Raw genomic sequence first — 26,003 nt, forward strand, 5'->3', positions numbered from 1 at the left:
TCTGTAAATTTATTATTCATGTGAAGCATAAAAATTACAAATACATAAAATAATGAGATTAATATAAAATTAAAAAGTTTTCTTATTGTATTTGTTTCTGTTTTTATAAACATAAACAAATGATTCTACTGCGTAAAACAACTGTGTAATTTTACATCAAAAATGGTAGTAACTACTTTATGTAGCTGTGAAATTATGTAATCAAGTTTAAAATGTTTCAATCTGTGCGATAATATTGGTCAACTATATTCAATTTATATGGTAGTATGGTTAAATTATATTCAATTTGTTTGATAGCGTGGTTCAAATATAATCAATTTGCATGATAGTATGGTTCAACTATATTCAATTTTTACGATAGTATGGTTCAATTATATTCAAGTTGTATGATAATATGGTTGAAGTATATTCATTTTGTAAAATAAATAGTTCAACCATATTCAATTTGTAAGGTAGCAGGCACGGAAATCTATATTATATAAAACGCTAATACGTATGTATCAATAAAACCGATGATATTTCTTTTCTCGCGTTGGCAACAGTTTTCATTTTTAATTGTAGGCGTTTTGTACAAATCTCTCAACTTTTTTTCGTATTTATCCACATAATTTAGAAGTTGTGAACTCATTACATAAACACAATAACATTTGTCTTTGATTCTCACCGAATTCTAACCGAATATGGGTGTGTCACATCTCCGATTGTCGCCGAGAAAAAAACGGTTGGTTGGTTTTGAGTTCTGAAATAGTTCCTTTTCATTGGCAGAAATGAGAAGTGTTATACTATTGCTATTTTATTTTGAATTGAGCGCTTTACTATTCCACGTTTTGTTATATTATTAGATGCCAAATTCCATATTATTAGGGTTGCGCCCTTCAGAGAATTAAAAATACAAAATTATCTTCGTCGAAGCCGAAGCTTTACATCCGGCGCTCAGTGGCAGACTACCATTCCATATTGTTTTACAACACATGGCTTTAGCCCTCTAGTGGGAAAGACTTTAAAACAAAACTTAAACAAACTCTCAACAACTGAAATTTAGAACAGTGTGATTAAGAAAAATATGTTAACTGCTTGCAATTTCAAATTAATATTGAAATGTTCAGGTTCAGAATTTTCTACAGTGAAAAATTTTCGGACTTTCAGTGTTCAAAAAAGTATACAAAAGCTAGACGTTAAGAACGTATCCAATGAGCGAGCAAAGCGAGCATCGGATTGCGAAGCAATCCGAAATAAACTGCGAAAGCAGCTCCGGGGGTTGGCGAGCGCCAGCGAGCAGGGGGCGAAGCCTCCTAGTATTATATAAAGTAGCAGTGAAATTTCATCATGCCTTGGTTCAACAAGGCCTAACTGGAATTAAACAAATTACATAAGGACTATGCCTTTCAAATAACGTTTATAAAAATAAGTATAAAACTGACTATAACCAAATAAAGGCGGTGAAGAATGGAGGATTTATGTAATAGTTAAAAGTATTTTAATAAAAATAATAATACTTATCTTTGTCCACATTTTTATTTTTCATGAGAATATTCTCCTTTTGAGATGATAAAAGAAAAATGAGTTAATATTATATATATAATTTTTCTATTCAGGAAAGCTTAGTTGGTATTAAATGGAAATTTAATATTTCTAATAAGTTTTAAAATAATTTTTTTAACTTATTAGAGATATTGTAGTCAAAGTCGATAAAAAAAGGCGGTTATTTTATTTTTCGCTTCTATCGATTACCTTTAAGCAGATTTATGTTTCAATGCAGAAACGCTATTTTAAGTAAACAACATTTGTATTCAGATTTACCAATATTTTGTAAGCAAACATTTTTAAATATCACAGGAAATTATATATTCTGAAACAATGTGGTTCAAAGAAAAGAAGACATTATTACGAATATTTGTTGAAAGGACAATAACATGATAAAGACTTAGATGACTAAATATAAATAATTGTAAAAGGGGTAAGGAATTATCAGAAATTACTTTATTTATTTTTAGTTTAATTACTTATTCATTATTTTATTTATATATTTATTCATTTAGTTACTAATTTTTAATGATAGACACTGAATTTTCGTTCACTTTACCTTGGAAGAAGATAGAAGAGTTGCTTTTTAACATTACCCAGTGGTCACGTGAGAGCGGAAGCGAATAACACACACATTTCCCACACCACACTGCCGCAGATACCCGTTCATAGGGTGGTCCACATTCCCACAACACACAACAGAGCACAGATCAGATAGAATCATTCATGCCCTGTGCAGGATTCTAACCCGCAACCATTGGCTTCGCAATCAGGCACGCTCGGCCACCTGGCCAGCAAAATATATAAAAACTTTTTTTTTGTATGTTATAACATTAAGAAAAAAGTGGGAAAATGAAACAAACAATACAAGCATTATAAAATTCAAATCTTTCGACTGTTTTGAAACATGAATTATCACTTATTTTTCTTAATTATTTTTCTTTTAAAAATGATCTTCATCTATAACTAAACCAATAAAAAAATATATAATATAAAAAGCTTTAACAAATCTTTCTGTTATTTCGTTAACTAAATTATGTTCCTTTTTTTAAAATTCATTATTCGAAATGAAACGCGTTCTAACAATTAGAAATTTACATCCAGCATTTTAGCTCTAAATTTAGATTAGAGAATGTAATAACTATCATTGTAAGTTTTTCCCTTTAAGAAATATAAATTCTGCGCGAAACTTCTCACAAAGTATTCTAGCATATCATAACAGTTGAATTATCCCTCGTAAGACTCGTTACAGGGATTAGTTGTAAGATTTCTCCCTTTGAAATCCCTAACATTAATTAGCGAAGCCCTTCGATTTTGTGAGATTTAGATGTTTTCCCACCAATATGAAATGATGTAATGAAAATAATTTTCGAATGACTTGTCCTAAAACGTGTTTTATCTTATCTTTCGGCTACTCTAAGCTACCAAGCACGTTGCATTAACGTGTCTTCAGAGAGAGGTCTTCTTAATTAATATGAAATTCACTCAACTTGTTTATCACAAATTTAGTTTTGGTTGGATATAAGTTGCAACTTTATTTAAAATATTTTTTTAAAAAAATGAGTTCAATATAAAATTTTACTAATAATCTGCCACATTTATCCCTTGTAACACGCGTTATAGGGATTACTTGCATAATATCTCCTTTTGAAATCCCTAACATTAAATAGTGAAACATTTCGATTATGTGAGATTTTATTTTATTTTATTTCATAACCGTCGTTGAACAGCCGACCCAATTTTGGGTTTACGACTACTAATGTTCAACTCCGTAGCCTTGTAATTTTGAACACAATCCAGAAGACAAGGAAATTCCTGAACCAGTACCCCCAGAGGTATGATTTGTTATGGGAACATGGAGGACTTTAAGACTCGACAGATTTAACTGGCATCAGTCACCATTTAGATTATGTGAGATTTAGATGTTTCCCCAACAGTATGAAATAATATAATAAAAATAATTTTCGAAAGACCTGGCCTTAAACCTATTTTATCCCACCTCTCGTCAACGATTCTATATAAATATTATAGAATTTTTAGAAAGATACCATACACGATGCGTTAGAGTGTCTTCAGAGCTAAGTTTACTTAATTTTTAGGAAATTCGCACAACAACATGTTTATTACTAATTTAGTTTCGGTTGCACATCAAGTGCAACTTTATTTTTAAAAAAATTTAAAAAAAAAATTAGTTCAATATAAAATTTTACTAATAATCTACTACATTTTTAAAAAGGCCTCATTAAGACTGTTAGAATATGCGTTGTTAAAGATAGATTGTTAAAAATAAATTGCACTGTTAAAAATAGATCCCCCAAATTAAGTCCATGAATCCGATTTTCTTTAAGTTATTTACTATAAAATTAAAGATATACATAAAAATTGAAATATTGTATAATATTTTATGAAACTTTCTCAAGTGAAATATTTTCTGACAACATTTTCAGAAATAAAACTTTCTCTTTTGACGATTCAGCAATCCTTGAGCTGTATTTCTTTAATTTTTAGAGTCATTTCCTTACGAAATCACGTGTTTTGTGACAAAACGTGAGCTCCCTAATATAAGAAAAAAATGTTCCCTCAACTCGCAACTTCTTTGTAGTGCATTGTGGGAGATTGGTAGCTAGAATGAGGACTGGACAATAAACCAATCGGCCTGTATGGTAGTCAAGGAGTAAGCTTCCCTCAGGAGGATCTCGGGTTTGAATCTCGCTTCGGGCATATGTGTAATTTATCTCTTTGTTCTATCTGTCCTTCATATGTTGTTAGGGGCATTGTTCTACCAATATGGTGCCCACAAAAAAGGGATTATTCGAAAAGTTACGTACATTAGGCGCTACAAGGCTTTTCTTTCTTTTTCTTTATTTCTTTGGAAGAAATTAGAATGACGAAATATTTCTTTCATTTTCACGAAAATTGTTTAATTGAAGAAGTGACGCTTGTTATTTTGTCACTTTGACGAAATGTTTCCTCGTAGAATATACCAGAAAACGGTTTCGTCAATAGTGAAGAAAGTTTTGTGGAATTGGAGAATCCATTTTTTACAATGAATGCAATCTCTAATCATCATTAAATTTTTCTTAAAAAATGATACCATATAACCTTTTTCCAAATTAATTAAATACATTTAATAATAAGATTAAAATAATAAACCTAAAAATAGTAGAAACTAAAAGAACTAAAAACTGTCCCAAACGCAATTCCCCACAATTGCCAGGATCAATATGTCTGGGTAATGGACCAGCTACTAAAAAACATAACGCACCAACAATAATCCTAAAGAAACATATCTCCTATTCTCAAAGTATTGAAGCGCAGTTTTAGATAAAAACTGACATTTGTAAAAATTTTATGTTGGCAATATCAGGACCAGTTTCAATCTCTTAACTGCTCTGCTCAAGAACATCATTTAGTCATATTTCTTTGATGTCCTTTTTTGTCATTTTCTTTCAAGATAGTGACCATAATGGACTGCAATTTATCAGCTGAGACATTCATTACTAAGGAAACCATTACGGAGAATAATTTGTCATCGAAACGCGCCAAAAAATGCATCAGTGACAATGTTTCCCTTTTTCGGAAAAAAAATCAATGATACGCAGTTCAATAGCGTCATTATATTTTGTATTTTTATACTGATTATTTACAAATAAATAAAAACGTGTAGTTAGTTTAAAATTCGATTATATGGAAATAAAAGCTTCCTTGATAACGATTTTTGTAAAATTACGTTAAAACACGCATGACCATTTGCAGATTATGTGATGTTTTAGTTGGTTTTAGTTCTTAAGGTATTTTTACCTGTTTGAAATAGCAGTTTAATAACATTCAGTAAAATGTCATTAAACAGCTATAGATAATCATGAATCTTAATCATAACATCATAAATTATGCAAAAATGTTTTTTAAACAATGCAACATGGCTGCGTATGGTAATTTTGGTGCATGGATAATTTCTTGTAATTAAGCAACCAGGTTGTGCGATCTAGAAAACAACTAAAACGAATAATAATAAAATTATTTGAAAAAAGAAATCATATTTTTCTTGCCTTAACAACAGATTTTTAATTACTAAAGTAAGGTATGTAACTAAGTTTTAAGTAAAAAATTTTAGTTAGTTTCAAGATCCAAATAAGAAGTTTCTTGATGGTGATTGTTTGAAATTATTATAAATCACGTAAAACAATAAATTTTCAGATTATATTTTATTTCAGTTTTATTTTTTGAGGTAATTTGAATTCAGGTACGAAATAGATATTTAAAAACGTTTTAATCTATTATAGATAACGCATAAATTATGCAAAAATAATTCAGAAGTATTCGATATGGATGCGGTAATTTCTTGAAACTTTGTGAAAGGGTTGTAGAAGACCTAAAAAACAACTAAACGGAAAACTAACGCTTTTACTATTTTTTCTTTAAATAACTAAAAATTTTAAGGTAATAAAGTTATATTTTTTTAACTACGTCTTATGTAATAAATAGTGCGCAGTCAGTTTAATATTCAATAATATGGAAATGAAAGCTTTTTTGATAACAGTTGTAGCAAAATTAAGTAAAAACGTGCTAAACAGTATTATGTAGTGTTTGATTTAAACAGTTTTTGTTTTGAAGTTTTTTTTTTCTGGAAGCATTAAACAGTAGTTTAATTAATTTCTTAATAAATTATGGAAAAGCACAATAAATTGCAAAGAAATATTTTTAAAATTAGTTGACATGGAGGAGGCAAATTTTTTAAATTATGCAAACATGTTGTGAATGGCTTATTAGAAAACCTCTTTAAAAATATTTTTCTGATTCTTTATTGCTTTAATTACATTTTTGTCTGGCATTAACTGAATTCCTTTAACTAAATTCTTCAAACCTTATAATTTTTTGTACAAATTTTACCTAAAATAGGAATAAAGCTCTTTCACAGTCCACTGATTAGTACTCAGTAAACTGTCAAAAGGAATCTTAAAGTGGAAAAAGTAAGTGAACATATACGGAACAAAAGCCATAAAGATATGTTTATCAGTACTAAAAGCAAAAGTATAGTCGAAACTACATGAATGTGGTAAATTTTCCGCATTTCTGACTCTATAAGATCATTAGAAATTTTTAGTAAATTTTACCGAATAGGATTCATTATGGTTTTGGTAATATTAACAATACGATATGCTTTTAAAGCATGCGATAGAATTTGATAAATGTGATAAAATTTTGTAATTTTATCGCCTTTGAGAAAGGCATAAAAACCCCTCATTCGGCTGGATTCGCTTTCCAGTTTTGCATTTAGTACTTATTATTACTTTATTACTTACTTTTGTATTTATTACCAGTTTTTTATTTATTACTTTTGCAGTTATTATTATCCAGTATGCTGTGGTAATAAGAACAATAATCTTGAAACATAGTATTTACAATAAACCGTTAACGTATGAATGGAAAAATTACCAAATAAATGGTTTCAACACCATATAATTTGATTTTATTAAGCAGAATCTGAGTTCTGTTTTTTAACCAGCAATATCATTACCATATAGTACGGTTAATTTATTAGAATTTTTTTTCCACGAGAAGACGTTATGCTAAAAAATAGAAGTTTGCAGACATTTGGCGATAAGCGGGCAATTTCAAATCATGACATTTTCCGCGTCTTTGCACAACTTAAAGGGCCCTAAATACAGACATTTTAATATTCGTAACCTCAGCCGCGATGGCTCAGGAGATAGAGGGTTCGCCTTCCAATGAGGCGAACCGGGTTCGAATTCCAGTCGATGCGAATTCCGCATCCGGCTTGCACCGAACACAGTGCTGACGTGAAATATCCTCAGTGACAGATGGATCATGGGTTAGAGTCCCTTTGCCATCAGGCTAACCGTGTGAGGCTCTCGTGGTCTTCCTCTCCATGTAACGCAAATGCGGGTTAGTTCCATCGAAAAGTCCTCCAAGAAGGCAAATTTCCGCCAATACTTGATCCAGGAGTTTCCTTGTCTTCTGGATTGGGTTCAAAATTACAATTCTACAGAGTTGAGCATTAGTAGTCGTAAACCGAAAAATTGGATCTGCTGTTCAACGTCGGTTATAAAATTATAAAATAATATAATATAAAATAAAATATCAGTAAACTGGATATATGATGTTTCACAATAATAATTTAGGAATACGTTATATTTATTTTTCAAGTTAAGTTTTGCTGGAGCATAATTGGGAAGTGAATGGTTAGAAGTGAATGGATCTTAGAGAAGTTTTGCGATATTTTTAGTAAATTTGCTTTTTAAAAAGGTTCATATCAATTTTAAAAATGTATAAGATAAAATCATCAATTTTCTTTTTTTTCTCTCCTTTTTGTAAGCTCTAATTGGCGAAATCTACAGTTCTACACACTTATTTAAATCCTTCTGCGTCATAGTGTTTGCATCGTGACTCTTTTCTTATTGTTTAGTACGTATTCGTAATACGTACGCATTCCTTAGTATGTTTATTCTCAGAATTCAGCAGGGCCAGGGGAAGCTCTTTTTTCTTCATCTGCCTGTCGTAGAGGGGTTAAAGATTCAAGACCACCAACGAAGTTGAAACTTCTTTTTTTTTCTAAAACAAAAAGCGAAATTTTTTTTTAATAGAGAACAGATTCAAGATAAAAATTAAAGTTTGCTCATTTACTTCAAATTTGGAATAAAATACACTTCAGCATAGATCTGGACATGTAGTTAGGCTTTACCCTGTCCCGCCCCCATTTCGGGACCTCCAGAGAATACTGTTGAAGGATTGGTTTAGGCCAGATCCTCCATTCCGTTTTCAAAAAGTCTTATAAAAATCTCTTCAATTCCTTTGTTTAGTTTCTTTTGGTTCCAGTTTTTTTTAATGGTATAAAAGTTGAAATTTCTCGGGAAAAATTAAATTCTTAAGTCATCATAAACTCGACAGACAGTAAGTATGTGTTCGATATCTTCATAAGTTTTACAAACTTTGCAGTTCGGGTCTTTCCCGAACAATTTTGACTGATAACTACCTTGGGCTCCATGGTTAGTTGAAATTGATTGATATAGAAGTTGGAGTAGATTTTTTCGATTGCTGACTTTTGGGATAAATTGTAGGGATAAATAGAATTTTGGGATAAATAGATCTGGACATGTGGACTCTCTCACTAGTAACATTGGTCACTAGTAACTTAAATTTTCTATTTCAAACCACCTATCGGTTGTCAGTCATGATGTTAATGGCTGTCATTGTGGTTATGCTCCACAATTTCAATATCAATGGCATGATTGCACGTGCCTTTTTCGCTTTATGCACATTTTATAGTTCTTAATGTTAAAACATACTCTAGTCCTTATCAATGGCAGCTTAATTTCTAAAATCATGTCCCATTGCGGCTTAAGAATATTTTATAGCTTTTTGTTTAAAAAACGTTCCTGACAGCTCAGTCTCTTAAATAATGGAACTTATGAATATTATATAGTTCATATTATTAAAATATTCTTATAAATGGCATCTCACAATCCTAAACACAGTGCTATTGCGACGTATGAATATTTTTAGTTCGTATTGTTAAAACTTATTCCGGATCTTTTAAAAGACAGTTCAAGCTCTTTAACAGTATATCCATTTTAGCTCATGAATATTTTATAGTTCTTATTTTTCAAATATATTGATATAATAAGATAATAAATATTTTGTTTTTGGTTAAATTATATATTTAAAAAATAATCACAATGCAATTTTGAAATATATTATAAAACAGTTATTAATTGTTTTGCTGTGCGAAATATAAGTTAAGAAAGTAAATTTCTAAAGCACAAACAATTTTTTCAATGAAAATCAATAAAATAATTTTTAGATCTGCAAAATAATTTGAATGACTCAAGAATTAAAGTTTCTTAAAAATAAACAATTCCTATAAAAAATGAGGGTTAAAGAGTTCATTAAAAACTGTCAAACCTTTGTTGTTGATTGTCAAACCTTTATTTTCTTGTATCAGAGAAAAATGTATGTACTTTAAAGGATTACAAGCGAAGTATTTAGAAAAAAAGGATTTATTAAAAAATAACAAACATACATGTTTTTCGCTAAAAGTGTTTTGGTTGTTTAAGGAAAAATGTATTTTAAAAAAGGTTTTTAGACAAATTATGATGAAAGCTTCCAGTGACAGCTTTTTCATATCTTATTTATAAGTGAGAATTATTAAAATATGTCAGGTAATGGCTTAAAAATTTATGAGTCCGAACAACCTGTATAAAGAATCCTTTAAAATCCATGTATTTTTATGCCATAAGATAGTTTTAATAATTTGTAACAACTTGTATCCAATTCAAAACATTGAGTTCGAATTTCGTAACTTTGTAAACAAATTTTGCTTCTATCTGCACAAAGTAAAATATCTCCTCTTAGAATTTTTTATCTAACTTTAATTTTCTGCAAAAGAAAGCGTAAAGTAATAAAAATCTGAAACTTCTTTTAAGCATTCAGACAATTGGCATATGAACAGAAATTACTTTAAAATGTTTTTGGAAAACTATAAAAGGAAATATTCACGAATGACTGTCATATTTAGCAAAAATGTTTTGATAAACCTTGTTCCTTAATGATGTTAAATATAAATGTATCATATAACTCTAAACTTATTTAAAAAAAGTAACAAATGTTTGAAATTGTCACACACAATCAATGTTCAACCTCAGTTTTAACTATTAAGTGACTGATAAAACTTCTCAAACTTTATTTTAGGACACATATTAGTCTGTTTAATTTTTCTAAGTTCTAAACTGGATACTGAGATAAATTATAAAAAATGGAACTTTCGAAATTTCCTAAACGGGAAGAACTGCATTATCTTACATACTTCAGTTATTATACGTTGTTCAGAGTAAGTGTCTTCATCAAAACAATTAGAGAATAATGATGAAAGTAGTTATACGTAATTTTGGTTTTTAGGTTGACGTTATAAAAAAGAAGTGCATTTACACATAAAAAAGGCAATTACCAACGAAAAAAAGGAAATGATTTTCTTTTTGTGGTATAAATTATATCTTGCATTTGGATCAAGCTCCTATTTACAAAATGTTTCATTAAAATATTCATTTACTATTGATTTACCCTGGTAATAACATATACTTCAGCAGAGTGGAATGAAATAGATTATGTTAAGATGAAGAGTGATATAATCACAATTTTCTTAAATAAAGTAATTTAATAATATTCATATCTTGCTTCATTTTATTAATTAAAACTAATTTTATTTTATTTTATAACCGTCGTTAAACAGCCGACCCAATTTCATGGGTTTACGACTACTTACGTTCAACTCCGTAGCCTTGTAATTTTGAACCAATCCAGAAGACAAGGAAACTCCTGAATCAGTACCCCCAGAGGTATTGATTTGTTGTGGGAACATGGAGGACTTTGAGACTCGACAGATTTAACGTGCATCAGTCACCATTTACTACACGGGGAGTCTTCGGCCGGCGAGGATCGAACCCACGACCTCTTGGATATGGGCCCAGCGCCCTACCGACCAGGCTATCCCGGCCCTAATTAGAACTAATTGAGCTTACTTGTCAAATTTCAAAATATTATATTTAAATACTTTTAAATCATTTTTAATAACTAGTGGGCTGCGCCCATATGCTCGCTGACGCTCACCAACCCCCAAAAATTGCTACGCAATCTTATATGGTTTGCTTCTCAAATCAAGCTCGCTTCGCTCGCTACTAACTTAGGTACATTGCAAATACACATAATTCTAAGAAATCAAAACAATCATTCAAATCCATATAAGAGCATTTTTTTTTTAAAAATTACATCTTTTTATTAAATACTAAGTCATTAAAATAGATTTGAATTCAAATAAATGACATGTTATTCGTTAAACTTATTAGAAATGTGCTATCTTAAAGCGTAAGCACGACTGAGACTCATTTTTCAATGAATAACTAATAACAATAATAAAACAAATAAATTCGTGATATAAATCAAAAATCGTCAAATAAATTCGCAATATATAAATTCGCGAAAAAAAGCGCTTTCGACAAAATATTAAAATAGAGATCTATCAACAAAGACTACTCACTTCTGCCTAGCTTAAGGTTATTTCAGTTTCCGTTTTTAAAAGCGCTATGTGCTGAGCCACCTCAGCTAGATTTGGCATGTGACTTTTTTAGTGGTAATCATTAGTCGATTTTCTAGCGTTGCCATACGGGGAGTTGTAATGAGGCTTTTTTTGTCGCAGTGTAAGAGAAATATATATGTAGATTTTAATAATATTTAAAACCTTAAAATTTAAAATTTGCCAGATGGGTTCAATAGGACATATTGTAATAAATGAAATGAAACAAAAAATATTGCAAAATACTAATCAAAGGCTACGCAAATAAAAAAATTCATTTATGTAATCATAAAGATTAATACGGATAGAATATACTAGCTTATATCTCTGAATAGAATCTTTAATGCTAAGATTAAAATAGTATTAAGTGCCTGTTTTGGTAATTATGCATTCAACTATTGGCTGAAAAAGTAATATTTAAAACAAAACATGTTTAGTTCAACCCTTAATGGTTCGAAAATTTTTTACGTTACTTCTCCAAAGGTAAAATTACAACAAATTATAACATTAATTATAATTATATAACATTAATTATAATAGAAATAATAAAATATATAACAATACAATAGATAGTTGCCACCATATATGCTGCATTTGGCCGTAAAAGTTAAAGTATCATACTTATGGCGGCATTGGTCCGTCAGGGGTTAATATAATGCTCATTTACCAAAGTTCAAAACTTACATAAAAACCGACGTAAAAATCGTATTCACCTACATAAAAAGTAACTGTAAATAAAAATGAGTATTACAGGCACTTATATTCGGTTCTTATATTCTTCGGTGATTTTTTTAAGAAAAGATATGCCAAAGCAATTATAACCAACCATGCATTAAATTATCTATTTTATTTAAATAATAAAGTTAGTTATATAATAAGAAGACAAATCGCATCAAACGAGTTAATTTACGTTTCTTCTGTCAACAATTTTTCTTTGATAGACTCTGCTTTACACGTATAAAAAACTTACTTCCCAATTCATTGGTAAATCTTAAAAATTCAAAACTTATCAGTAAGTTTTATTAATTAAACTTTAAAAAAATGCAAAGATTAATAATTTTATACATTTTTAAAAATTTATAGCACGCGAAGGAAAAAAATCTGGTAAATTACTATACTACGTGGTAATGACTTTTTTTGTTTAAAAAAGAACCCTAATTCTGGGTTAGTACAAAACCAAACTGTATGGTTTTCAAACCATTCCCATTGGAGTTTTTTGTTCATATGGAAATATGGATGTTCATATGGAGTTTTTTTGTTTACCGGAAGCTCTGGTTTTCAAAATTATCGATTTTATTACAACATATTTAGTGAAAAATATTAATCTTAAAATTAAATTTAACTAAGTAAATGGTTCTTATGCCATGCTGTATAATAACACATATAATAATATGAAATTTTTGCTAGTTTTACCAAAATTAACACAAAAGCGGTTCAATAAAAATTACTGAGCTTTTTGGTGTTCCCATGGAGCCAGAAACACAGTAAATATTACCATATTCTGGTAGTTTTGACCATGCTTTGTTTCTCATCGTATATGCAAACTAACTAAATTTAAAAGGAAATATTTTTTCAAAATTTTCCCTAAAAAAAATGCTGAAATTCATAATAGTTAAGCAACGAGACTAATTAAAAGTTTTAAAACAATTAATCCTGACTTTTCTGCAACTTCTGAAAAATTCAAATATTTGATGACTTAAGTTTCACGATTACTGAAGTTTCAAATAAATCTCCATAAAGAAAAGATTCCTAATTTTCCGTAACAAATAGCACTTTTTCCCCCAAGTCTTATGCAGAAGTCAAGTGTCTTAATAAAGTTATCTTTTAAGACAAAACATTTTTTGCTAAAAAGGAGAAGTTCCGTAAGGGCTTTATTGTTTCTGCATACTCAACATATTTCGAACATTTACGTATATCATTCACAGTTCTTTATTGCCGATGGCATCGCATTATCTATGTCCGGACTGGTACAAAACTTCTATGTCAGCTTTTCCGGTAATTCAATAAATAAACTAAAAGCAGTTGCTCAAGCAAGCTTTCCCTGTTTTCTTTTTGGTAATCAATGTTATTGAATTATGTTTCTATCGCGAAACTCAATATTTAGATATTTTGAGCTTGTTAGTTAAAGGTTATCTCGTGCATTGAACGTGAGAAACAAATGCTATGAAAATATTTATTTTAAGAAGAAAACGGTGAAAATTCAATCACGCTAAGAACTGAAAAATCACGTTTTAGATTAAATAAATGCATTTATTTGTAATTCTGATAAAACTGTTTGTCCATATCTTTATGCATTTCTGTAAATATGCAAACTAACATAGTTTTGCGCTGTTATAAAAGTTTATTTACGATAATTATCGTTTCCAAAATTAATTTAAACCTGCGTATGTGTCGTATAGTTAAGCATGAAAACTAAAAATACATAAGTTTGTCAAGAAATAATCAAATGAATCGTAGTAATTGTCTTTGGGTGAGACGGGGTAACAGGAAAATATGGGAAAAAAGCTGCTGATTTGGTTATGTTTAAAACAACTTACGCATTAATGATGAAAAATTGTTAAGGTAATTTATAAATATGAAAGAAACTTTTTTATGAAAAAAAATTTTTCGAACTGAATAAGACATGAATAAGAGAGAAATAAAAGTTTATCTGATAATTTAAAAGACAAACAATTCATATGCTTATGAATAGGAAAACTTGTTTTCTAACTAATATTACAAGATGAAAATTACATATAAAATTTTAATTACTGTTGTTATGGAACCTGGTATTATAGTCATTTGTAGTCACTGCTTCAGATCTTCTCCTCAACTGCTCTTTTTTTATGAGAAAAAAGTTTGCAAAAACTTAAACTGAACTCAATTAAATTGACCCAATGAAAACATATTTTTCGTATGTTTAAATTATTTCGATTGCAGTTTTTGTCATCCATTTAAAAACAAGATTAATGATCAGCTTATGTTTCAAAAGAACTTTTATTTCGTGTCCATAAAAAAAAAAGTATATTGCAAGATAACTTGATATTAGAAAATAAATAAAGCTGTTCATTCACGTGTTTAAAAAGTCTTAATTATTTTAACTAATGATTCATCTTGTCTGGGCTTTTAAGAAACCAAGGTTGCCAAAAGCAAGAAAAATAATAAAAAAACTAGGAGGCTTCACCCCCTGCTCACTGGCGCTCGCCAACCCCCGGAACTGCTTTCGCAGTTCATTTCGGATTGCCTCGCAATCCGATGCTAGCTTTACTCGCTCATTGGATACGTTCTTAACGTCTAGTTTTTGTATACTTTTTTGAACACTGAAGTTCCGAAAACTTTTCACTGTAGAAAATTCTAAACCTGTGCATTTCAATATTAATTTGAAATTGCAAACAGTTCACATATTTTTCTTAATCACACTATTCTAAATTTCAGTTGTTGAGAAAAGTAACTGCTGTAAGTTTTGTTTTAAAGTATTTCCCACCAGAGGGCTATAACCATGTGTTGTAAAACAATATGAAATAGTACTGAAAACCGGATGTAAAGCATCGGCTTCGATGAAGATATTTTTTTGATAATTCGGTGAGAATTCACCCGATTAGACATATGATATGCTCACTACGTGCTTTTTCACGCCGAAGCCTATCAATTAAAACGTATTAGCGTTTTATATAATATAGATCAGCCATATGATGCTCACTACGTGCTCTTGCGCGCCGAAGCCTATCAATTAAAAATGAAAACTTTTGCCAACACAAGAAAAGAAATATCATCGGTTTTATTGATACATACGTAAGTATAAGCGTTTTATATAATAAGATGCAATTTGGTACTTACACTTCTAGAAGAAGATCACGGATAACCACAGATGTGACCTATGGCGTCAGCGTTTGCTGATTGCTTATAAGCAAAATAGTGTGTTAAAGTTGTGCTAAGTTTTTCCACATCAGTTTGAATGTTAATCAACGTGAAGATAACTAAATACAGGGCCGTATCAAATACCGATTTCGTTGAAACATAATTTTTTCTCGTCTGCGACTTTTACTTAACACTTAGGTTAATTATTTGTTCGTGTATTTTATAGTAACCTTCAACTGTCTTAGTCTTCTCTGGGAAGACATTTATTCTACTCCTCTTTTGGTATTTGATTTTCTTCAGGTCAACGGGTTCATAGATCTGGTCTGACTTCGTCAGGCCAGAAGAGGATAAGTAACAACAACAACAATAGTAACCTTATTATATATATTTGTTTTTCATACCTGGCAACTTCAATGCATAATTAGTTTGTTTATGTTCTACATAGTTGTACATGCCTGTCTTTGTATTAAGTAAGAAATACATAGTGAAAGAACTAAAATCTTTGCGAAAAAGCATCGACTGAGTCCCTTAAGAATTAATAATTGATGCGCTTGGATTACTCGAAATAGAATGGAAAGAACAGTTCGTAACGTAAACAAACGTTTCGACAACCAATCAGGGTAACGTAACAAGTCACGTTTCAACAATCAATCAGCATGAAGAAACTCACACTACGTCATTAGCAGGCATCCTATTAGTTTGGTTCAAAAAATTAATATATTTTTTTAATTGTCCCCATTTCCAATTGCAGCAAACTAAATTTTAAATAAATTATTGATGATGCCGCTAGTCTAAACCCAAACTAATTGGCAATTTTCAGACAATTAAAAAAAAATTTAATTTATTAAACCACACTAATTACATTCAAAAACCACTCTCATCGTCAAAACCAACTCATCAAAACAAAAGCCAGCTTCATTCTGTTCTAAAAAAAAATTTATATCAAATTAAAAATTATATTTTCGCGTGGCGTTCATGATACTGCGTTGCATGCACCAAAGCGACTATGTGATTGTCAACATTCACCGGTGAAAGTCAACAACCACCGATTTCGGTCATTCACAGTAACATGCACATCATTCACATAATAACTTCATCAGGACGTTTATTTCATACTTTGCCTAAATAACATCTGACATTATATATAATGCCTAGGCAATGTGTGAAATATAAATCATTTCATACTTTGCCGGCTAGTTTTAGGCATTATATATAATGCCGGATATCATACTTTGTCGGTAACAGATATAAAAATTGATTAAAAAAAAAAAGCATAAGTATAACACTTTAAAAAAATACTACGTAAAATACCACACCCCTATTTTAAGTCAAACAACACTTGCCATACATATTATTGAAAATACAACGTATGAAAGTAAATTCCGATGCAAGCGCAGTAAATTCTACTTTCCCCACCTTTGAAATAAATGGAATGATCCAGTCTCATTCAGATCCAATGTGGGAATCAAGGGCTAGTAATTAATTTTAAGTGCATAGTACACAATATTCTTTTTAATCATTAATGTTATTTTAATCTATTACTGATGACAGTATACATTTTCAATTGAATAAAAAATTTGTAATGGTTTATAAAATTATAATTATGATAATTTTCTTAGTTAGCAATTTTTTTTAATTTAAAAAATTATCGATTTCCAATCTTCCTTGGTTTTACAAAAAATATTAGAATACAAATATGTTTAAAAGTTTTAGTAAATAGTAATTTATCACACAGTTCATTAATATAATTTTTAAATTCGATACTTTTAAAACACACACAAATAAAAAGTCATTTGAGACGTTATATTCAATATGCAAACAACATTATTTTCTTCAGTTTAGAACATAAAAAGTCTTTTTTATTTATTCGAAAGCTTCCGGTAAATATCTACGTTTATGCCCTAGAGACAGATTTCAAAAGAAAGGAATAATTATTTTATACTCAGGTTTCGTGGTTACATATTTTTCTAAACATAATTAATTTAGACAATAAAGTAATAGTTTAGATTAATTATTCTTTTGTGCTATCACTATTAATTTTATATTTCCCTTTGTGATTCTAATTAAATATATTCCTATTTATTCTCTTTATTTATTTATAAAAATAAATAATAAACTGAAAAATGGTGAAACTATAACTGCAAATTAATCTAGAAAATTCTAGAAACTAAATTAGATGAACAGTACTTTCATGAATTAATTCTCTTTCAGAAGATAAATTGTTTTGTGTCTGTAGTGCAAAGAGTAGCTTTTAAAAAATTTAAATCTTAAAATAAAGTGCACAGAAGAAAAATGTGTCTTCAAAAAGACCGGAAAATGGTAAAATTTACCACGTTTTTGGCTCTATGAGACCGCAAAGAAACTCGATAATTTTTTCCCCGAAACGTTTGAGATTGCTAACAATAAAATTTGGTTTTGAAATATCTGATAAAAGCTGGCATAAGTGGTTAAATTTGGCAATTTTACCATAATACTTTACAGCATGGAATAAAGCCATTTATTCGGTTAAATTTAATTTTCAGACTTCTATTTTGTGCTAAGTAAGTGGTAATAAGAACTATATATTTTTGAAAAAAAAATATCTGGTAAACCATTACCATATGAACGGAAAAATTACTTAATGAATGGTTTAAATGCCGTTATTTGTTTGTATTAGGTTTATTCTTAAAAAATATGATGTTTTTAATAATCTGTATGGTACGGTACGGAATTATTATCGGAATTTTTTTTTAAGTGTAAACATTCGTTTTTCATATTTTAGAATATTTTTATTTGTATCTTTTTAAATTTTAACATAATTTGTGATTTTACCGGAAATTGAAAAACATAGCATGGTTAAAATAAGAAATAAAGGGTTTCTACTGCAAATACTTTTACGCAATTTATTTCAAATCGTATCAAATATTATAAATGTATCTAACTTTTAAACCAGCAAAACACCAATTCAGTAAAAATTTTAATGACAGAAACCATCTGTAACCATATTAATTTTACCTGTATTTATTAATATGTAACCATATTAATCTGAAACCATATTAATTTTTATATAAAATGAGGCAAAAATAACTAAGCTTGAAAGCAAGTATTTTTCTTTCACTACCAAAGTTTTAAAATTTATAATTTTAGCTCGATATTTTTTATCGCAGCGCTTTGATGATTTTGGTCAAATCATGGTGTGATAATGTTTGATAATTATAGCATGATGTCTTAGAGCATGGCATAAATACTATTATTCAGTTAAATTAACTTTTCATTTATGCATTTTTTACAACATATTTGGTAATAATAATAAAATTATTCTGAGAAATGAAACTATATTTTTCATTTGGTAATAAGAACTATAATTTTGAAAATCAGGTTTTCAGTAGACTGTTAGTATGTGAACGGAAAAACTACCAAATAAATGGTTTTAATGCCGTATATTTTGGCTTTATTAGCCGGAATTATGTTGTTTTTTTTTACCAGAAATTACCTTACCATCCTGTTGGGTAATTTTACCAAAACTTTTTCTCCGTGTGATAAGCAGGTAATGACAATTTTGGCACGGAAAAACATGACAACTTCTTAAGCAGAATGAGTTCTTATTTAGAAAATAATAATAATTACAGAATACATTGAAGTAAGAGAAACTTTCTTCATAGCACAATTTATCAGAATTAATTGGAACCACGCATCCATACAATCAAATATCCGTATGATTATATAAATTAGTAAAATGATAAAAAAAAAAAATTTCATGAGAAAGCAAGTGAGAAGCAAAACTTATAGTTAATCACTTAAGTTTATCAACAAAATAATTTTTCAACGTAATATCACTTTTTTTTACAAGTTTTGTGAGTTCTGTAAACTTCTGATAATTTAAAACTAACTGAAGAATCTTCATCTTTAATACATGAAATAGTAACATAGATTACGTATGAAAGTTTTCTTAAGTCTGCATATGTATGGATAAGTATTAGTTTCTTTAAGTACGTATTTTAATTAGTATTTATTTCTATAAGTATTTGCTCTTAAAAGTTTATATAAATAATGCAAAGAATAATAAGTTTGCTAACTTGTGCAAAATTCTTTCAGAAGAAGATACTGAAAAGAATATTTCTGTTCTTTTGGATGGTGAAGAACATGAGATTAGTTTTGCTGATCCACCAACCATGCCAGATACACCTGTAAGTTGAAGGATTTGCTTATTTTTTTTTAAACTTATAAGTAGTGTAACACAGGTGACAAGATAAAGCAGAGTAGGTTTATTATAGTGATTGTGCCTTCAAAGTTTAAACACGATGTCCTTTATACGGCTAGATAAGAAAAAGAATATTGTTTTAGTGTTTGATATTAAAAGCATGGCGTCTGGGTGGAAGTATTCCTTTTTCGTGCTCCTGTGAGTATTTCTTTTACGTGTTTTTACACGTAATCTCGATAATTTTAACTTTTGTTTTTAGCTAGTGTTATAAGCAACAGTTTTGAGTGGTCAAATTTTCAAGTGTTTTTTTTTTAAATTTTATGAATTGTGTGATTTGGTACAACTACAGGATATCATTTTTTGGTACCTTGGTCAGTACGCGGAAGCTCTGCATTGACGTAGTCTATTCAAGCGTCACTCACTTCGCTGTTGGAGAGCTGAGTTTGGAGTTCTATCCTAGAAGCCGACAAAACGATATTAACCTACAGCAAGGTGGGAACTGCGATTGCTCAGGTGATGGAGTGCTCGCTTTTCAATGAGGTAATACTGGTTCTAATCCCAGAGTCGATAATTTTGGTCGGTACAAATACATTGCTCAAAAATTACTGTCGTAATAATTACTGACTTTGCTAACGTAAAATATCACCTGTAATAGACGGATCATGGATTAGAATCTCCGTACTGTCCGGCTAAACTTGAGAGGTTTTCGTAGTTTTCTTCTCTAGAAAAACACACGTGGGTTAGATCCAGCAAGAAAAACCTTCACGAAGGCTGGTTTGTCCCAACACTTGATTCAGAAGTTCCCTTGGCTTCAGGTTTGGGTTGAAGATTACAAGGCTATGGATAGTCGGAAATCAAGAAATTGATCGGTGGTTCAACGTCGGTTATAAAGAAAAATTAAACAGCAAGCACGTTAAATTTGTCGTATCTGAAAATTCGCACACTGGTAATGATGTGAGAATTTGGAAAGAGGCGTTGGTTTTAGTGTTTTCTAAGACATCTGAACGGGGGATTTAAATTACCTAGAACTCCTACCAAAATCGTTAAAATATTAAACTCTGAAAAACTTTGCAAGTTGCTTGACTTGGATTTGTGATGTATGCCTTGAATACGGTAGTTTGTACAAACAAACAGTAAATATAATTATGTATAAATAACGTAATAAGCACAAATAAACGATTCACAAAAGGAATAAACAGCTGTATCGATGCGATGCTACTCTTAAATAACATCAATAATGACAAGACCGGCACAAAATGTGTACGTAAGAGTAAATAGAAGTTTCAGTAGGGGCCGAAAAGACCATCAATCGTGCGGAGACACAGATATAAATCCAACATATCTACCTTGTCTGTTTCGCTTTTATACTAAGTATTGTATAAAAGTACCCCCACTAGTACCGAGGCAAATACAGGCATCAAATATATCTCAACACTGACGAAGGTATTTGATTAGAGAATCGAAGCAATCATTTGTTTTTTCAACTTTACAAATTCCCAAATTCAAATTTGAGTATAATTTTTTAACCCTGTCTTACAATGTTTAATCTGTCTTAAATTTCGAATATCAATGAAAATGCAAGTCAATGTCTATTTTTTACAGTGTGAGGAACAACTAGAAGGGGATGCTTACATTGTCGTCTACTCCATCACCGATAGAAACTCATTTGAAAAAGCAATTGACATACTTTTTAAATTGAGAGACAGAGGATGCACAATAAACAAAGCTGTTATACTGGTTGGAAACAAGTCAGATCTTGTAAGAACAAGAGCAATAACAGTAGATGGTAAATTATCCTTTTCCTTTCTCTCTTTTCCTAAAAATAACTGATAGATTCTTTATTTTATGTTATAACAGATATGCTTGATATTATTTGGGGTACGTTGGTAACTAAGATGTAGTGCGCAAAATAAACAAAAAATCTCATAATCGCTTTTGATCTAATGATTAGAATTTCGCGTACTAAGATGCAATTTTTATAATTTAAATTACTACTACGATTTTACTAGTTACGAAAACATATTTTCTCTGAATCAAAAAAATTTTTTTTCGAAAGATTTGATTTCTTGATTCTCAAAATGTGGGAAAATTGTCGCGTCTGGAAGATATGATCACAATAATTAAAACTGAAGAGGCGGCGAAAGTTTAACCTCTAATCTCCGTACTGTCCGGCTAAACTTGAGAAAAAAGAAATACCAAAAATACCTTGAGCAAAAAATAAAATTACCATTACTTAAAAGTTAATTTTATTTTTTGCGTATTTTCCCATATACAAGCAATTATACAACTTACTTATTTAAAGATAAATCTGCACCAAATTTATTATTTTATAACCATTTATTATTTAATTATATAACTCATTTATGATTTTTCTCTGAGTAATTTTAAATGTCCAAGTATAAATTTTTTTTGTTCTGTGCAAAATTTTTGTACAATTTAAAATGAAATTTTGACTCAATAAAAGCATTTTACTCACTGTATGAAACCATTTTCGTACATTTTCGTATATTTTGCTACGAAATTCCGTATTGGGCCCTAATATATATATATATATATATATATATATATATATATATATATATATATATCCTTTAAAGTATGAAATCCGTTATTTTATAGAATACCTAGTTATTTCATAGAATAACGATCTGCAGCCCGTTAAAGTGTAAAATAATCTATATTATAATCATATATCTCGCACGACAAATATATTTACCTTCCATCCCTACTGCATTTATGAACTATTCTACAAAAAATGTTTTTGTTTTAGAAATAATGTTCTTTGTAATTCCAAATGTGATTTTAGTAATCCTTGTTGTAACAAATGATTTTCTGGTACGTTTCCGTAAATACCATTTATACGCTGCATAAATTAGATAAATTGCTTCTTTTTCATTTTAATTGTCTTTCATTAGTTTATTTATAGAATACCTAGTTATTTCATTTTAGATCAATTGTTTATTTTACACTTTAACTGTCTCTCATTAGTTAATTTATAGAATACCCAGTTATTTCATAGAATAACTGCATTATATATATATATATATATATATATATATATATATATATATATATATATATATATATATATATATATATATATATATATATATATATATATATATATATATATATATAGAGAGAGAGAGAGAGAGAGAGAGAGAGAGAGAGAGAGAGATCATTATTAATTAATATTATTAAAATAAAATTATAAAGTCAACTATTTTACAAGTATTTTTAACCAAAGACATAAATTCATTTTTAATGTTGCTATTAATAATCAGCTGTAAATTTTAATTAAATTCTTTCAGAAAAATTAGAAGTATGTACTGTTTACACACAAAATTAATAAAAAAAAATGGCATTTTTAAAACGAATCTATATCTTTAATCATACTTTATAAATTCAGAATTTCGAAATTACAGAAAAAATTGTACCACTTTTTATAGAATGCTTCTGCCTTTTCTATTTTTAGCTTTTTATTAATATGCTCAAGAACTTTAAAAATTTCTGCGCTTTTTTGGAATCAAATTGACATTAATTGGAGAAGAACAAAGAACGTAAATCTTGCCAATTTCTGTTTTTTGCAACATTAGTTAGTATGAGAAATTTCTTTAATTTAACATTTTTCTAAACTAAGCATTTCTAAATTTAACATTTTTGTATTTTACCTGTTTTATTTTCCTTAAAAAAAATCTGCACAACTCCATTACCATTACTTAAAAGTTATTCAGTTTGGTAAAATGTCATTTTCCGAAAAAAAGAACCCCTTTAAAAATCATTACTTAAGCGTTATGTTTTCCTTTAGCATGGCGATTTTTCTTTCTTAGTTTCTTGTCTTGTTTCTTAAATTGGGGATGTTTGTTTCAGTTATGCGAATATATTTTTAGTACGTTTGGAAGCTTCTTTAGCAAAAAAATATTTCTGAATTCATTCTTTTAAGTTTCTTAGCAGTAATAGATTCGATAAATGCACAAGATTTTTTTAAAATTATTTTATATTCTTAATCTAAAATAAGTTGCCCTTCAAAACCTTTTCCGGCATATAAAATACTTTTCAAGTATTAATGAGCTATTTTTATAATTGTTTTAAGTCAAGAGTTATTCATTATTATAAGGCTGAAATGTAGCCAGTGCACTGCATGCCACATAGATAAATGGTGCAAAATATGCATATGATGAATAGTCTCTGTTTTGTCATTTTCTTTTATTTATATATACATATCGCTTATGTGGCACAATAGACTCGGGTATTTCTCTATTCATTAGCAAAACTGTAGATATTATTCATTTCATTAGATTTTCTTAAGAAATAATTTAAGCTGTGATTAAAAATAACTGGTCGCAAAGTATTTATTTTAAGTATTTTACTTAATTATCTTTTTTACTATCTATATATGCATATCTCTTATGTGGCACCATAAAGCTGGGTATTTCACTATCTACTGGCAACACCATAGCCATTATTCATTTTGTTAGGTTGTCTTAAGTAATGACTTAAGTAGCGATAAAAAATTAGCGTGTAGATTTTAGTATAATTTTGTATTTTTATGGAATCAAAAGCTTGCTGCGAAGTAATTATTAAGGTTTATCTTTGATCCTTTTTAAATGGCTGTAGAAATTTTAAAGATAAATGGAGTTATGTAATTGTTAGTGACGTGTAATCTAATCGTTATATAATCGTTAGGGGTAATCGGAATTATCTAATCATTGCCGCCATACTAATTGTTAGTGACGGAGCTTGCTATTTTTGAGCAATAATGTTATAATATTATAAGTTATGGTTCTAGTGGCTCGTAAGGAAGTAGTACAGTAAGTATGGAAGTCTTTCCATCTCATAACACTACAAAGATGGGAACTATTTTAATACAGCCGCTGCGTTAAAATGTCCTAAAATTATACTTATCATAATTTCTGTGATTTAATGGTTGCCTGACAGATTCTTAATTATTTCTAAAATTCATTAAGTAAATCTCTCTTCATTAAAGATATCCCTTGAAAATATATTTAAAATTTAAATCAAAATTACTTCCACGTGGACAAAACCTACATTTAGACGGTGAAAAAATTTGGCTATTTTATTAAAATTAGTTACGTAACAATTTCAAACTGAATTGCAAAGAAGGAGTGAAGGATAGGGCATTTTGCTTTGTCCAGCAATAAATAGATAAGGGTGGAAACTGACTGGCTATATAACTGGACAATCACAGCAAGCTTACAGCTAAAACATTTACTCTTGTGACATCAAATCATGAGGAAAGCCAAACCAAATGGTCTAATGAAACTAAAAATGTGACAGGTGGGAATCGAAAATTAAGAGTAGTAGATTGAAATTTGTAGGAAGTTATGTGAAGACCTTTATCAAACAGTAGATTCAAAATTATGTTGTTAATAATTTTAATTCTTTTGCATATTAACATTTTCAAAAGTGTATTTTAGGATTTGTAAGTGAGCAATTTTATTTTATTGATTTTGTTTTCTTATATTAGAAGCCAAGTCTATAGCTTGTTCATATGAATGCAAGTTTATAGAGACTTCAGCAGCTATCAATCATCAAGTAGATGAACTTTTAGTTGGTGTTGTGACTCAAATCCGGCTTAAAGCTCAACAACTGTCGGAAATGACTTCTTTCACAGAAAACAGTGGGGCCAGCAGACCAAGTCGCAGTCTTCAGAAGAGGATGTCTCTGGGGGGTTCTGGCAGAAAAACCCGTAGCATCCTCAGTAAATTACTGGGCAAAGGAAAAATCAAATCACAGTCATGTGGAAATCTGTACGTCCTCTGACTTTCTGAAGTTATTTGTTTTTAGAACGAAACTTTGTGTTGTGCTTTAAGATATTGTTGTTTGTAGATGCATTGTTTATAAATTGAAAGTTAACAACTGATAATAAAAATTAGCAATAGAAAACATCAATAATACGATAGTAGGCCAACAATTTATTACATTTGACAGGTTAAGAATGATAATAATCCAACAATTAATTACATTTAATAATTTGTAAAGAAAAAAAAACTGGGAGCCTAATTGGGGTAGTTTAAAAATAATAATAAGTAAAGAATAAAATACATTTAATAGTTTACAAATCGAAGAAAACCAACAATGAAATTTATATTATAATTAGCAAATGATAATAAACCTGGCATAAAGTACAATTGATAATAATAAAACTAACATAAAATATTATTTATAATATATAAATGATAATAAACTAGCAATTGCTATCGCAGATAAATCTGCACTTCTTTTTTTCTCAATTTATCTAGGAATCTTATTTTAAGAATACTTTTAAAGATTTTAAAATACTGTGAGATTCAAAGAACCTAAAATTATATGTAAATATTTTTTGTGTCATATTTTAAAATTTAATTAATAATT

General features: G+C 29.3%; 1 protein-coding gene across 1 annotated transcript in view; it reads left to right on the top strand.

Annotated features, from left to right (window-relative positions):
• Window positions 1-25,693, top strand: part of LOC107438572 (uncharacterized) — an 86,688-nt gene extending 60,995 nt beyond the window's left edge. The window contains exons 2-4 of the mRNA XM_071182405.1: window positions 19,523-19,614; window positions 21,231-21,414; window positions 25,117-25,693. Coding sequence (XP_071038506.1) covers window positions 19,523-19,614; window positions 21,231-21,414; window positions 25,117-25,412 — 572 coding nt within the window. The 3' untranslated portion in view covers window positions 25,413-25,693. The remainder of the gene's footprint in view (window positions 1-19,522; window positions 19,615-21,230; window positions 21,415-25,116) is intronic.
• Window positions 25,694-26,003: the final 310 nt, after the last annotated feature.

This window comes from Parasteatoda tepidariorum, chromosome 4 (assembly GCF_982258835.1).
Source record: "Parasteatoda tepidariorum strain Cologne lab strain chromosome 4, Ptep-v5.0, whole genome shotgun sequence".
Classification (NCBI taxonomy): Eukaryota; Metazoa; Arthropoda; class Arachnida; order Araneae; family Theridiidae; genus Parasteatoda; species Parasteatoda tepidariorum.